General features: G+C 48.3%; 2 protein-coding genes across 6 annotated transcripts in view; both read left to right on the top strand.

Moving 5' to 3' along the window:
* The window catches only part of Rcor3 (REST corepressor 3), a 41,198-nt gene extending 38,511 nt beyond the window's left edge, over positions 1-2,687 (top strand). For 3 of the 4 annotated variants that reach the window (XM_041635213.1, XM_041635211.1, XM_041635212.1), the window contains one exon: positions 115-2,686. In XM_041635213.1, coding sequence (XP_041491147.1) covers positions 115-459 — 345 coding nt within the window. In that variant the 3' untranslated portion in view covers positions 460-2,686. Of the gene's footprint in view, positions 1-114 lie in introns of all 4 variants that reach the window. The other variant, XM_041635214.1, reaches the window with a different exon arrangement.
* A 7,315-nt stretch (positions 2,688-10,002) lies between these two features.
* The window catches only part of Traf5 (TNF receptor associated factor 5), a 44,039-nt gene continuing 37,862 nt past the window's right edge, over positions 10,003-16,179 (top strand). For both annotated transcript variants that reach the window (XM_041635399.1, XM_041635398.1), the window contains exon 1: positions 10,003-10,306. In XM_041635399.1, the coding sequence (XP_041491333.1) occupies positions 10,275-10,306 (32 nt within the window). In that variant the 5' untranslated portion in view covers positions 10,003-10,274. The remainder of the gene's footprint in view (positions 10,307-16,179) is intronic.

Raw genomic sequence — 16,179 nt, 5'->3', positions numbered from 1 at the left:
GGTTTTATTTGTTTTGGTTTGTTTTTTTTTTTTCCTGTGACAGCCCAAACTATAGTGTATCAAGTTTGTTAGGACTTAAATCTCACACATGTATTTTTGTTTCCTCACCTCTAGGCACAGACCCCACAGGCTCCTCGGACTCTGGGTCCATCACCTCCTGCCCCATCACCCACTCCAACACCCACAGTCCCCATTGCCACTCTGAACCAGCCTCCACCACTTCTTCGTCCAACCCTGCCTGCCGCCCCTGCTCTTCACCGGCAACCTCCTCCACTCCAGCAGCAGGCTCGGTTCATCCAACCCCGGCCAGCTCTCAACCAGCCTCCGCCACCCCTCATTCGCCCTGCTAACTCTATGCCGCCCCGCCTGAACCCAAGACCGGTGCTGACCACAGTTGGTGGCCAGCAGCCACCTTCACTCATTGGAATACAGACAGAATCACAGTCCTCACTGCACTAGAGAAAACTGGACAACGTGGCAGTTATTTCTCGTCCGTCACTGGACTGCTGCAGGAGGAAAGCATCCTTCCTAGGTACCGAGGCTGCTAACGAGTCCTGTGGCCATGGAGTGGACGAGCAAGCGAGCGGAAGTGGGTGTGACACCACGGGGAGCCTCGCGTTGGCCTCCAAGTGTTCACCAGTGGGATCTCATGGGAGGAAAAGGATTCTATATATGGGGGGGGGGGGATGTTTATTTTTACTGTATTTATTTTGTTGAGGTTTCTTATTTTCCTGCCTCTTCATACTCAAAGCTATTAGTACAAAAATATTGACTTAAGAATTGTTAAAAACTCCTTAAATTCCTTAAGGATTTTTAGCTTTTTGCTTTTTTCTTTAATTTAAATTTTTAAAAAAAAAACACTTTCCTATGTTAGGAGTGCAAGAATAAATAGCCTGCATTTCAGATTTTGATATGTTCATATTTAAGAAATTATAGCTTCATATCCCTTTTTTCAAGATATGTTGCTTTTTTTCTAAAGGAATTCCAATATATTCCTTTAAAAGAAAGCAATTAAATCAATTGCAAAGCAATTATATGAAACCACAAAGAATGTATTGAACCTGCTAATCCTTTAACAGAGTTTGGGGTCCTAGCGTAAAGTCCTTGTTTAAAGGTCATTGACCCTGTTGTCTATCACTAATAGAGGTTTGGAATCATTTACTTGCAGAAAAAGGACTTAAAATTTGGTGAGAGATGATTTTTTAAGTTCTTCAAAATTGTTAATTTAAAAAAAAGTTTCTAAATGCTATTTGCTTTTCGCTAGTATCGCCTGTGTTTGGAATTTAGAAGAGAGCGTATTTTGTCAGTTATGTAGAGATGGTGGTTATGGAAGCCATTCTTTACAGTTTATCTTCTGAGCTTCAAGTCGCCCTCATACTCATTAGCAGGGTCTTCCTTCAATACGAAGGGTGGTTTTTTTTTTTCTTGGTAAATCTCTATTGTACAGTTGGATACATTGGTGCAATCCTTGCAGCCAACCTGTGCTTGTGGTTTGATTTATGGTTAAATCTTCAGCACCCTTCACAAGATGAAGTTGAGAGTCTGTGGTATTGCAATAATTGTGCCGTTAACTAAAGTACCAAGACCCATTTTTATGAAGAAACAGACTGAAAGTCTTTTTGTTCCAACATGAAATCATTAGCACCTACAAAGAATATTTTGCAGTGTTAGCATTTCAACAGTGTGTTACTGATAGTTTTGATACAATGATTTCTTATTGGAAGCATGGCTTGTTGCAGAGGGATAGATTGCTAGTGTCTGCAACAGACTGTCCACATCAAAGAGGTCATGTGTTCCTGAGTGTTGGAAAAATAGTCCCTTTGTGTAAAGGCTCCCCCACCTTAAAGAGCCCTAGATTTAAATTCATTGGCCAGCTTTAATTTCCAAGGTTTCCTTCAGAAGGACCCTCCATTCTGACACAATTAAAAGTGGCTTGCAGGAGAGGCCCTTTTTTCTCTTATTGGATCACCTTAATAGTTTATGTCCCACATAAAATGCAACTGATTCAAAAGTAATATTAAAGAATTTATACGTATTTTTACTTTAAAAGCCATGGAAGACGGTTGTGTATCTCAGACTGTCTAGAGCATTCTTTTAAGCACTTGTCTTGTGTGTTAATATTATACCGTGACCGCTTTCACCATCTTGTCTCCTGTCAGTAGACCGTCAGTACAGTCTGGGGAAATGTCAGTCAGATGGTCAGCACCAGCGTCTGTCCAGATGTCCAGTAACTTGTGGTTCCTTTAAAGCCTGTTGTGTCCCAGACATGGGCCTAGGTGCTGTATCAGAGGAATGTGTTGCAGTTTTACTTACAAACACAAGAGCACACGGTAGGAAAGCCGTAGTTCCACTAGAATATGATTCATGTATATAGTGAGATGTCTTGATTGTGTGCTTTGCATATTTTGTAAATATTTTGCACGTCATTATTTTCCTTTTCTGTTTGAGCAGTGTTTGGCCTGGAAGAGTAATATGCTTGCTGCCTAAAGGATTAAAGATTTAAAGGTGTCCATGTCTTCTATTTTTATATGATCTCATTCTGTATGAGAATTTAGGACCTCTTCACTGTGAAATTCTGAATGCAGGCTTGTGATATAAAACAAAGCCTAGAACTCTCTTCATGGCCATTTTTGTCAATTCTGAACTTATCCTTTCTCAGAGATCTACACCGAACTGTTTTCATAGCGCAACTAAAAATAAATCACATTGTTGCTCCAGTGGTTAAAATCAAAGAAAAAGGTATTTAATTCTAGTATGGAAGTCACGGTAATGTGGATGGGAACCAAGTTAAGTGATGGCCAAAAATAAGCTGACAGCTGAGTAGAACCGCACACAAGAAAGTGAGAGAAGGCAAAACTCTATCTTAATGTGGACCGCCACAGTCGTTACTTCTAAAATTACGAAGTGCTTTGGTTCAAAGTACAAAAATTCAGTTGTTAGCTAGGTATGTTCTATTGATGTTCCCTCCTGCCCCTTAAATATTCTTGGCCCTGGCAGCATAGGGACACCAGGACCCTCAGAAAGAAGGTAGCTTAGGACTCGAGATTTGTCCTTTCCTATGGGCTTGCCCAAAATAGATAACAACCACATTCTGATTGCAGGGAGAATATGAACAAGAAACCTAGACACCTACAGGATCACCTTATTTGTAAGGTGATAGTAACTGAGTGCAGGGAGAACCCAGTCAAGCTTAGGAGCCTTGCTGTATTAGTTCAACAATCTGTTTCACGGCCGCTGGCCCGTGGGAGTATGAAAACACGTTTTCATATAGATACAGGGTTATTAGAGGGGCTTACAGGCAGGGTTTGAGCAGTCCAGCGAAAGCCAAGTCACAGATGTCTCCACACGCAGACCTGGAGTTGGTGTCCAAGAGAGCTGCTGATCTTCAGTCTGGGTTGGAATCCCAAAGAAGTAGGTCCTGATACCACTGAAGGAATGCCTCAGCAACAGGATAGCTGGCCTTGCCAGCGAGAGTGGGCTCAAGCAGGAAAAAGCAAACGAAAACTTCTTCCGTGTCCTTTTAGGTGGCTTGCTATCAGAAGGCGTGGTCCGTATTGAGATGGCCCTTCCCAATGTAGAAAACCTGTCACAGGGTGCCCAAACTGCTTGGATCTGGGTTGATTCCAAGTGTGGTTGGCAGTGAAGACGAGCTATCACACGTACAGTTCCCCTGGCTTTCATCTTCTCCAGGCCCTCCGTGAAGGAGCGTGGCTCCTGGGGGTCTTTTATTTGCGTCTTCTAATCATCACACCAAGTATTGGGTAGCATGGAGTTTCCAAGAAAATCCTCTCATCTTCAGCCCCCTACCCTCCCTTGCATCTACACCCTCCTCTGTTTGTCAGGAGTCTTGTTCCATCCCCTTTCCTCACAGCTTTTTCCCCGGGACAACTTAATTAGGAACAGTGAAGGGAGATGGTAGCTGCATGGAGGTATTTGCAAGCTGTTATTCACAAATTAGAGATTACTGATAGGGGCTGGGTCTTCCCGAGGACTTCTTAGGCTCTGGCAGGAATTTGTGTAGGCATGCCTGTGTCTGCCCTGGTGAATGCACTGCCGGAAGCACCCAGAAGAGGGCAGCAGGAGCTACAGACAGCTGTGAGCTGCCATGTGGGTTCTGGGAATTGAACTGCTCTTAACCAACCACTGAGTCATCTCACCAACTCCAAAGAGAGTATCTTACAAAACTAATTATATCCGTTTGGGGAGATCTGCCGGCTGCCTGTCTTTTTGTAGGAGTCAACAAAAAGCTTAACCTAGGGCGGTTATTTGATGGAATAGAAAGAATCGTCTGCCACTGGTCAGGAAGCACACTTGGGAGACCAGCAAGCATTTCACACGCAGCACCATCAGGGTTGCTTTCCCCTGGTCTGCCGCTGTGCCACACTTTCTACGTGTCCCCTGGTGAGCATACTTTCCACTGTAGCCCATAACGGTGCAATTCCAAGCCCAAGGAAAAGAGGTTTGCTGCTTGTCTGGTCACTTCTCTCTCTTGTGATTGAAAGTACACTTCCTCCACTAACATGACCTCAGCAGTCTTCGGTGTAGAATGAGGGAAATAAGGCACTGACCAGCAGATGGCAGCCTCCCCTCGTTACCAGCTGGCAGCCCAGGCTGCAGCCACTCCAGGAAGTGAGACCACTGGCTGTAGGCAACCACAGCCTGCCCAGAGCATCAGGTGTTTGCCCGTTCCTTCTGCAGGAGGAGTTTGTGCGTAATGTCCAACCCCTTGTCTTTGTAGGGGAATCTAGTTTAAGGGTTTAGTAAATTAGTCGACAGTTAAATATGATATGGAAATTAATACTGAATATTTTTAAAATAATAAAACTGCTCAGATTTGCCTCTGTCTTCAGGTTGTTTAGCTTGAGTCCCCACTCCTCGCTGCTTTGGAGGGCAGGGTACTGCTGTAGCTAAGAGGCCCAAACCTGACTTCCTGGGTTCATCTTCCACCTCAGAGTTTTGTGGTTTGGAGAAAATGGTTCAATAGATGAGTTTTCCAATCTGTAAAATCTATGACAATTAAGAGGGTGTGTGGTTTGGGTAAGAATGGCCCCCATGGGCTCATCTATTTGAATGCTTGGTCATCAGTATTGGCTTATTGGAGGAGGTGTGGGTTTGTTGGAGGAAGTATGTCACTGCGGGTGGACTCCGTGGTTTCAAAAGCCCAAGCCAGGCCCAGCAGCTTGCTCTTCCTGCTGCCTGCAGATCCAGATGTTTGCCTGTGTGCCACCATGCTTCCCACCATGATGATAATGGACTGAACCTCGGAAACTGTAAGCCAGCCCCAATTAAATGCTTCTTTTATAAGAGTTGCCATGGTCATGGTGTCTCAGTAGAACACTGACCAAGACAATGGGCTACTATAGATCAAGTGCTGGACACACTGGACACACTTAGCATGCTACACGGCTATGTGCTACTTTTCTGAGACACAGAGGCTCTCTACAGAATCCTGGCTATCCTGGGACTTACTGTGTAGGTCGGCCTGGCCTTGAACTCACAGAGAACTCCCTGCTTCCCCAGCGCAAGGATTAAAGGCACCTGACTTTTTGTTTTGTTTTGTTTTAGTTTTAGTTTGTTTGTTTTGTTGAAACAGTCTCTTGCAGCCCAGGCTGCTTCAAACTTGCTATGTATCTGAGACTGACCTGAACTCCTGACATTCTTCCCTCTGCCTCCTGAAGACTGTGATCACAGGCTTAAACCTCCCCATCCAGCTTTATTTCTTATCTATACAATTATGTTTTGTCTTTCCCATATACCTTCAGGCATTTTTATGTTTTGTTTTGCTTTGTTTTGAAACAAGTGAGGGTGTCTCTGCAGCTGTCAAGGCAGGCTGAGGAGCCATCTGTGAAGAGGGGAGTATACAACCTGCATCAAACCTCAGGGAATCTGATGCCAGGCTGTCATAGGGAGGTCACCCAGACTCCCGAAATAACCACACAGAAACCACCTTATTTAAATCACTGCTTGGCCCATTCGCTCTAGCTTCTTATTTGCTAGCTCTTACATCTTTAACCCATCTCCATTTATCTGTTTATCACCATAGCCTACCAGCAAAGTTCTGGCGTGTCTGTCTCTGGTGGCAGCTCCATGGCTTCTCTCTGACTCCGCCTCCTTTCTCCCAGCATTCAGTTTAGTTTTCCCCACCTAGCTCTACTCTACCCTATCAGGCCAAGCCAGTTTTCTATATTAATTAACCAGTCATATTCACAGCATAGAGAGAGGAATCCCACATCACCAGGCAGCTTAAGGTAGGCGTATTTATACACAATAGAATTTGGATATTGGTATGCATGCACCAACCATTCCCATTCCTGGTACACAATAAAACTTAAGATGTGGCTGCACACATTGTTTGTCACAGCCAGAACCTGGAAACAACCTAACTGCCCCTCAGCTGAAGAACGGATAAGGAAAATGTGGCACATTTACACAATGGAGTACTACACAGCAGAAGAAGATAACAACATCTTGAAATTTGCAGGCAAATGGATGGAGCTAGAAAACATCATACTGAGTGAGGTAACCAAGACCCAGAAAGACAAATATCATATGTACTCACTCATAAGTGGTTTTTAAACATAAAGCAAAGAAAACCAGCCTACAAATCACAATCCCCGAGAACCTAGACAACAATGAGAACCCTAAGAGAGACACACATGGATCTAATCTACATGGGAAGTAGAAAAGACAAGCTCTCCTGAGTAAATTGGGAGCATGGGGACCTTGGGAGAGGGTTGGAGGGAAGGGGAGAGGCAGGGAGGGGAGCAGAGAAAAATGTAGAGCTCAATAAAAAACAATTAAAAATATGTGGCTGCACAGAAACTCCCCTACAGAGTAAATTTGACCATGAAGGCAGGTTCTAAGGCTAAAAGGCTAGAATCTGGTGTGGTCTCTGACAAGATAGCAGAGAAGTCGGTAAGCCACAAAGTACGTGTGACATCTCCCCTGGGACGGGTTCTAGTAACTGGGAAATGAAGATAAAAATCTATCTGGGTGGGAGGGGGTCTGGGATAACATTCTGGGTGGGGTCTGTCTCTACAACACAGGGTGGGTGAGCTCTGTCTCTGTAACACAGGGTGGGTGAGCTCTGTCTGTATAACACAGGGTGGGTGAGCTCTGTCTCTGTAACACAGGGTGGGTGAGCTCTGTCTCTGTAACACAAGGTGGGTGAGCTCTGTCTCTACAGCACAGGGTGAGCTCTGTGTCTATAACACAGGGTGGGTGAGCTCTGTCTCTACAGCACAGGGTGAGCTCTGTGTCTATAACACAGGGTGGGTGAGCTCTGTGTCTATAACACAGGGTGAGTGAGCTCTGTCTCTATAACACAGGGTGGGTGAGCTCTGTCTCTACAGCACAGGGTGAGCTCTGTGTCTATAACACAGGGTGGGTGAGCTCTGTGTCTATAACACAGGGTGGGTGAGCTCTGTGTCTATAACACAGGGTGGGTGAGCTCTGTGTCTATAACACAGGGTGGGTGAGCTCTGTGTCTATAACACAGGGTGGGTGAGCTCTGTGTCTATAACACAGGGTGGGTGAGCTCTGTGTCTATAACACAGGATGGGTGAGCTCTGTGTCTATAACACAGGGTGGGTGAGCTCTGTGTCTATAACACAGGGTGGGTGAGCTCTGTGTCTATAACACAGGATGGGTGAGCTCTGTGTCTATAACACAGGGTGGGTGAGCTCTGTGTCTATAACACAGGGTGGGTGAGCTCTGTCTCTACAGCACAGGGTGAGCTCTGTCTCTACAACACAGGGTGAGTGAGCTCAGTGTATAACACAGGGTGGGTGAGCTCTCTCTCTATAGCACAGGGTGGGTGAGCTCTGACTACACATAGCAGAAAGATGAGCAGATCATTAATAATAACTACTCCCACCTTTCTGGGCATAAAACAAGTCTTTTCTCCTTCAAAGAAAGATCCCTGCATGTCTAACATTTCTATTTTCCCTGGTACTCTGGGTACAAGGACTTCTGTGCCCCCAACCGACAAGTCTTGATGTAGCCCAGGATGCCACTGAACTCAGCAATCCTGCCTTCGTCTTCCAAGAGATGAAATTATGGGATGAGCCTACATGCCCAGCCACCATCAAATATTTTTAGGAGAGGTCACATGACCTTCCATCTGGGCTGTACCCCGGGTTCTGTGTTTGCTCTCTTAGTCATCCTGCCCATGACACTGGGATCAACAGTGGGAACTGGGAACTTAGCCTCCACGTCTGACGACCACCATGTCAGCATTATGAACACTGGCTGCTCTTCTAGAGGACCTGGGTTCAATCACAACACCCACATGGTGGTTCACAGCTATCTGTAACTCCAGTTCATTCTTTTGACCTCCGTGAGCACCAGGGACACACAAGGTTACAGACTTCCATTCAGACAAAAAAAAAAAAAATTAAGTGTGTTCCATGCCTCCAACCCCACCAAAAAGTCCTATGTGTCCTTATTTAGACCTGTCTATGGAGTCTGGTGGCCACCATTTGATGAAAATGTATTCTCTCCAGCTTGGGATTTCACCATATCAAAACCTTGGGTCTCATTTTGGAGATTACTTCATTCAGTCAGTGAAAAGAGACCAGGAAATCATAGCTGAGCATAGCGCCAGTGGCCCAGCCTAGCTGTATTTTTCATACCAGACATCTGTGGTGGTTTGAAGGAAAATGGCCCCCAAAGGGAGTAGCGCTATTAAGAGGTGTGACCTTGTTGGAGTGGGTGTGGTCTTGTTGGAGGAAGTGTGTCACTTGGAGGCGGGCTTTAAGCTCTCATATGTTCAAGACATGCTCAGGGACACAGTTCACTTCCTGTCGCCTTTGGATCAGGTATAAGAACTCTCAGCTCCCTCTCCAGCACCATGTCTGTCTGCACGCTGCCTTGCCTTCTGCCATAAAGATAATGGACTAAACCTCTGAACTGTAAGCCAGCCCCAATTAAATGTTTTCCTTTATAGGAGTTGTGGTGTCTCTTCACAGCAACAGAACCCTAACGAAGACAGGATCAATATATGGGTTGTGTCGCCTTGCAGTAGTGTGAGGGGAGATGGAAGACAGAGCAATAGATGTGCTGTGTGGAGAGACTGGGAGGAGGATTTGGGCTCTCTCAAGAACAAGCTGATCCGGAGTGCCAAAGCAAACCCACAGGCCATCTTCCCCACTGAGTGTCTACTCTTGCTAACCAAAGGTTTGCATGTGGACTTCCGATTCCTGTTGGCTACTCCTCCAGACTCCATATCTACTCCTCAAAGCTGCTACCCAGGTCCAATGCACACCTGTGTTCACTCCAAGGCACCTAGTATCTTGTCAATGGGCAATTGACACTGGGATGGCTAAGTACTTCCCGCAGTTAGCTGACTTGGGATGCTATCTCATTTCATTCATATAGGCTGAAATTGCTGTGATTGTGTGGGGCGAATGTGTTTAGCAGTTGAGAGGTCAGGATCAAAGTTTTTTTTTTTAATTTATTTATTTATTAAAAATTTCTGCCTCCTCCCCGCCACCGCCTCCCTTGGGTATATTATCTGAGTCACCTCTAGAGGTCAGGCACCAGGTGGCTCGGCAGACCAGGAGAGCTGTCTGGGGAGCTTTTGACTGATGAATTCTAATTAGGACTCTCAGAGACTGCTAAACTAGGCTAACAGCAGGATGAGGGCTGGCGGTGGATTTGTACTGCTCTGCAGGAAGCTCCGGGAAGAAGTGATTTGAGTCAGACGCTTCTGCTCCAGAACAAACAGGTTTGGGGGGAGGTGGGCAGGAAAGAGGCTTATTGAAAAGCAAAATACTTACAGTTCAAAGGCACCTGAGGTACCGACGGTCCTAAAAAGAGAAGGCTAGGCTTCAAGGGTGTGGGTGACTCAGCCTCCCAGCTCGCAGGAGTTCCGGGCCGCCTACAGGCCCTCTCGCCCCGCCTCATGGGGGTCGTGACCACGCCCCTCCATCCAGTACGCCAAAACCACGCCCCCATCCTCGGCCCCGCCCCTCCCTGAGGCCACTTCTGGGGCTGGACGGCTCCAGCCTCTAAGGCGAAGCTGCCCGGTGCCAGCGGCTGAGTCCCGCTGGTGGCGAAGGCTGGTGAGCCGACCGTCCCATTACCCTAAAACCGAAAGCAGCTCTGGACGGCGAGCCTAAGGCATATGTGATAGGCGGGCAGGGGGACTAAGGCGACCCGGGACACCCGCACTCGCCGACCCCCCACCCCCACCCCGGCATTGTGCAAGCGGAACCCGTTAACGTGAACTTAATGCCAGGGACGAAGACCTGCACCGGTGCTATAGTGCGTGCATGTTTGGAGGTAGCGCCCGACTTTCCAGAAGGTGAGTTCTAGATTTGAGCAGATCCAGGCGGTGGAGGTGAGCACCCAGCAGCGTGGGCGGAGACAGTTTTTTTTCACACCACTGCTTGACCCCCATGCCACCCAGCTGTAGGGTCTGACGGTTCTGAGGACTCGTTGCGGGTCCCTCTAGGTTTGCTTCTTTTTTCCCTCAGCCTTTTCACTCCGTCCTGCTGACTTTCCATATTTGGCTATTTCAGATTTACTTTGAGCACTCTGTATCTCGCCGCTGCAGGCACTGGGCTGGTCGGAGTTCGGCTGTGGGCTGAGGTCTGTGAAACGAGGAGAAGCTCCCTTCTCCACAACCCTCCATAGCTTGTGAGAAAAGCATACAGCCACCAGCTTGTTGCAGTAAATATTGAGCATAGGTGCGGTGCGAAAATTGGAGTAGGGCGGAAAAGGATGGTTCCTTTTTCCAGGAATATATGCATTTTTTAAATGTTTGAAGTGTTCGGGAAGACTTAAAATGCAAAGAAATCGGTTAAAGCATTTCTGAAAATAGAGCTTTCTGGGTGTGTGTGAGATAATTTTGGGCAGGTTCGTAAGAGCTCTCCAGTCCATTGGCCACTGCCTGACTTGCTTCACAGCCCATAGCCAGGAGTGTGGCCCCACTGAGGGTTTGAGTGCAAACCTTCCTTGGACGACTGATTTGAACAAAAGCAAAAATTACAGCAGGAAAGATGAATGGGAGATGAAGGTCGGAAATGCTGAGCTTTTGTTCATGTGGTGAGTCCAGGTTGGGCCATCCCCAGGTCCTGGACTGGAGCGATAGCTTGTGGAAAGGGGCTATGACTTTCTCAGGGTCCCTGGCTGGGGCCTGTGGTATGGGAGAGGCATGGCCAACGTCAGCGGAGAACCCGTGGACGTGGGTGGATGACATAGGGGCCCAGCTGCTGGGAGTAGGAGCTTTCACGTCTGGGGTGTCTCAGGGGTGACTTGCAAGTCAGGGGAGCCAAGGCCTCTGAGTCAGTCCCATTCGACCAGTGGGAGACAGGAGCCTTATGTAGGTAGGTATAATCTCCACTTTGCTGAGGGGACCTGGAAGGAAAAGGAGTCACTGGATGTGAGTGGAGCTGTCCCTCTCAAACCCATTTGCCCATGGCTCATGTCACTTGTCTCCCACGACACCCTGTGAGTCAGGGCAGCTTTCCACAGCCCTCAGATGGTGAGGGGAAGCATCCTGTGTCAACAACCCCTGAGCTGCCGGGCGTGGGACTCTGCGGTTTCTGCTTCAGGACCGTCACCTTGATTTCTCAGAGAGCCGCATCTGCCTCCCTCCTGTTTAGTCTGACGGGTCAGCAAGAGGGCCTAGATTCCCATTAAGTCCCTGGGATATCTGTTACCAGCAGTGTGGGCAACATCTTGCTAGAGACACCTCCTGCTGTGTGAACAAACCCACTCTGTCCACTCCAGCATCCGAGTGCCTGGGGCAGGACCTGTGTCTGGCAGTGGTTAGCCTAAAAAGACGTTGGCTGAGCCGCACTCAGTTTCTCCGGGGTGTGTCACACAGCTACTGAGGACAGGTGCTAGTGATGATTAGATCTCAGGAATCAAATGCAGGTTATTAATAACCAGTCATATCAGACTAGGGAGAGGCAGGTGCTTTTTTTCTTCCACTCCTCTTAGAAGTGATGAGAAAAATCTCACAGTCGTGGAAGTGGGCAGGACCCAAGCCTAAGTCTTCTGACTCAACCCCTGCCTTCTTGCCTTTATACGTTGACTAGAAGCCAAGATTCTTCAGACAGGGGGTGATGGGAGAACCAGCCAGATATTAGCCCCAAACTGCAGGTTTAAAGACTTAACAAACAAGAGGAAGGAGACACAGGGACAGATACAGTCTCTAAGCTTCCTGTGTCCCGGCTGTAGCTTTCCCAGGGTTCTTCTGGACGGGAGCTATGGTCAGGCTGGGAGGGCTAGCGGGTGGAATGCTTACAGCATGTTAGGGACAGGGAGAGGTGACTCAGTCCATGGGACAGAAGAGGAATCCCAAGGGCGGAGACACCTGCACCACTACCAGGCCTGGGCCAGCACTTCTGTGTTGTTGCTTTGCTAAGAAAACAGTGCTTGAGGAATTCCTATGTGTGGCCTCTGGCAAGCCCTGTCTCAGGAGGAAGTGGAATGGAAGACCTCGAAATAAAAGTGAAAACACCCTTAGTCGTGACAGAAACTCTAGTCCCAGGCACATTTTGCATATGAGTGCCTGCTGCAGGCAGCTGACTGTGATGTTCTAGCAAAGGCAGTGTGCACCTGTGCTGCTCAGCCCTGTGCTGTGCACTCAGATGTGCAGGTAGGGTCCTCTGTGCCCCTGACAGCCCAGAGGGCAGCTCTCGTTTCCACAGCCTGTGCCTAGTCAGATTCCCCCCTCCTTGCCAATTCAGAGCACCTCGGGAATCTCCCCCGCAGCCTTTTCCCTCACGGCCAAGCTGCACTCCTTCCAACCCAGCCAGAAACCTCCACCTCCATGAGGAACCCACTGTCTTCTTCCTGAGGCGGGCTCTCCTGCTGTTCCCTCCCCTCCTCCCGAGCCCCTTGGTCTCAGCCTTTTCTGCTGTTGACTGGAGGCTCTGTGTTTCCCAGAGTTTCTCTTCTCCTGGGTTCTCTGGAAGTCTGCACTTCTGGCTTCAGCCTCCACGGGTTCTCTGCACCTGCTGAGATGCTGTTCAGCTTGTGAAGGCTCCTGGGGTCTGATAATCCTCTGTCGCCAGCAGGCGCCTTGCAGCTGTCTGCTAGCCTGTCCATCAGCCTTGGAGCTGGCTGTGTCCCGACTGGGACTCCCTAATTTGGCCCTCTTCCTCCTCCCATCCTCCTCCTGCCTTGGAGGTGCCAGTGTGGCTATGTCTGGAAAACAGGTTTCTGTCCCTAGGCTCCTCTCTTGGAGTTCTTTGTCGCTCTAAGGCTTAAACCTCCACTCTTAAGGAGAGACACTTGCGTTCTGCAATACTAGTCACCTTGGTTTACGTGATGTTTCTAGAGCTCCCTAGACAGGTATCTCCAGCTGCATCCAGATCTCCCACTGCTGTGTTTCTCCCATTCTTATCTGTTCCCTGACCAGGCTCAGGACAACCTCTTTCCTGGATGGCCTGGAATAGCAATTTACTCTCTTTGGGCCCCAGGTTTGTCTGTATTCTGTTTTTCTTTGCACCCTGCTGCAGAGGGTCTCTGTCAGAGTGGAAGAGTGTGGGTTGTATAACCTGGCAGGCTGGGATTCGAATCTGGATTGCTCTTTTTTATTTTTGAGACAAAATGTCACTACATAGCTCAGGCTTCCCTTGAACTCACTGTGTAGCCCAGACTGCCCTGGAGCTTGGCAGCAATCTCCCTGCCTCCCCTCCCAAATGCTGGCATTGTGGTATTTGGTGCCTCAGCACAAGAAGCAGTCAAATCTGGGGTTTTGACTTTCTGGGTGTGGTCATGTGATCAAGGCAAGTTGCCCAAGTCTCATAAGCATCTGTAGTCCCCTGGCTTGCAGGGGTGGTGAAGTCTTCACCTGGAGCTCTAGACAGGTAAACTGAGCCTTACGGAGCCCTGTGCGTGAGAGCTCAGGAAGGCTGTGTGTTTAACAGCACAGTTGTGAGATCTATGGATCTGGGGAAAGCATGCCTGGCCTAAAGCCATTTGGGTTTAAATAAAAGCACAGACTAGCAGATAAACTTCCATGTGCCAGGATAGACCAGAAATTATGCCATCCTATGCTGTCACTTCTTAGTCTTGGCCATAGCCCTCAGGTGGTGGTGGGTTGGGACAGGACACAGGGGATTAGCTAGAATGAGTCCCAGGCAGCTTCAGAGGTGGCAGCTGGGGGTAGGGGTGGAGTGGGAGTTAGGGCCAGGACTCCAGGTCCTTGGAAAGACCCAAAGGAGACTGACATTTAGAGGAAGAACAGCACTTGTTAGGAAGTCAGCACAAGGACCCAGCAGCAGGAAATAAAGCAGACCAGAGAAGCGAACCAGGGATTCCAGGTCACTAGGAGCAGGGAGCAGTGGCAGGGTCTGACCTGGAGTCCCAAGCCAGGCCTCCACCTTCTTCTTTGTTCAAATGAGTGGCTTAGAGAAGGAGAAGGTGGTTGGTGAATGGGACTAAACTAAACAGAGACTTCAAAGGGACTTCTGTCTTCTTCTGAGGGAGAAGCTAGGACTATAGCTTAGGCATAGCCTAGGAAAATGTATCCTATCTCCCAAGTCAGCATCAATCAATGACAGAAGAAACAGCTGTGCTGGGGACGTGGTTCTGCAGCTAAGAGCACTGGCTGCTCTTGTAGAGGAGCTGGGTTCAGTTCCCAGCATCCACATGGCAGCTCGCAACGGTCTGTAACTCTGGTTCCGATGGGTCTGAGGCTCTCTTTTGGAGCACACACATGCACGCAGGCAAAACAATTGTACACGTGAAAATAAACACTTGTGTAAAAGAAGCAGAACAAAATGACAAAACCACAAAATTCGGTGGGGTCTGAGGCACATGGGCAGAAGGTAAGTGTGAGGCACGTGGGCAGAACATAAGCGTGAGGCACGTGGGCAGAACGTGTGAGGCACGTGGGCAGAAAGTAAGTGTGAGCTACATTGGGCAGAACGTAAGCGTGAGCTACGTTGGGCTGTCTTCGTGGCTAGGGAAGAAAATGAACCTTCTCCTAGAAGTAGCTGGAGAAAGCGACCTAGGGCAGGGATGTCTGCTCCTTGTCAGATGCATTGACTTTGTAGTGTCTGAGGTTGACAGCCGTGCAGGGTCTCTCAGGGAGGATGTCTGAGTTGAGAAGAGAAGAAGGGACCTCACATCATTGTACACCAGCTCAGTGTGGTTTCAAGGAAGCTGTTCAGTATTTTAAAGTGTGTGTGTTAAGTCTGAGCTGTCAGGGGTTAACTGTGTCACAAGCTGCCTCCAGGACAAATAAGGGGAAGACCAGCTTGACCAGTGGCATTAGTGAAGTCACAAGAGGCCTTGAAAAGAGAAGTTTGGGGGTGGTAAGCGGGTAAGTCCTTCTTGGGAAGCTGAGGTTGTGTGGAATGAGGGGATGCGGGCTAGTAGGGAGGAGGCAAGGGATTACAGGGACAGCTGAGAGCTGGGAGGCTTTGGCTTTCCACAGCCCTGTGAGAGACTTCACACCGAATGCTGAAAGATAGAGCCGGCCACATTCCCCTGGTGGAGCAGTGAGCATGCATGAGAAGCCACCGCAGATGCAAGCCACCGCGGATGCTGCCCGGGGTAGGCGTTTGCCAGCTGGGGAGTTGAACTGGATTCAGAAGTTACCTTTGCAGCCACTGCAAGAGGGCCAGGGCAGGCGTTTGCTGGCTGGGGAGTTGAGCTGGATTCAAAAGTTACCTTTGCAACCACTGCGAGAGGGCCAGGGCAGATCAGGGGCCCCGTGCAGGGAGACACAGGTGTGGTGGCAGGAAGCAGAGGCTGTTCTGGTCTGATGGCTTCTGTGTTTTCTATGCAGTAGGAAGTGACATTGCCGGGGAGGCTGGAGGGAGTGGTCAAGGTTTGTAGAGAAAAGTTTGAAATAGATACTGAAAACGTGAGGGGCTGAAAGCGAAAGGCTGGCCTCTTACTGTTGTCACTGAGAAGTTTCCTGAAAGGGACCCTGGTAAGTGGGATTTTAGACACAGCCCTGAGAGCTGAGCAGTGACAGAGCTAGCTAATCTCTGTCTTCTATTATTATTATTATTATTATTGACATTATAATACTTCATTTATTGACATTATAATACTTCATTTCTCACTTCCCTTTTATTCCCCCAAATCCTCCCAAACATCCCTTCTTGCTCTCTTTCAGATTCCTGACCTTTTCCCATGTTTTACATGCATATATGTATATGTACATATGTATATATTCCTAAATATAACCTGCTCAGTCTGTATAAC

This window comes from Microtus oregoni, unplaced genomic scaffold (genome assembly GCF_018167655.1).
Source record: "Microtus oregoni isolate MIOR12 unplaced genomic scaffold, Mior012 000047F_ref0000412, whole genome shotgun sequence".
NCBI classification, from domain to species: Eukaryota; Metazoa; Chordata; class Mammalia; order Rodentia; family Cricetidae; genus Microtus; species Microtus oregoni.
This window is presented reverse-complemented; position numbering and strand designations above follow the sequence as displayed.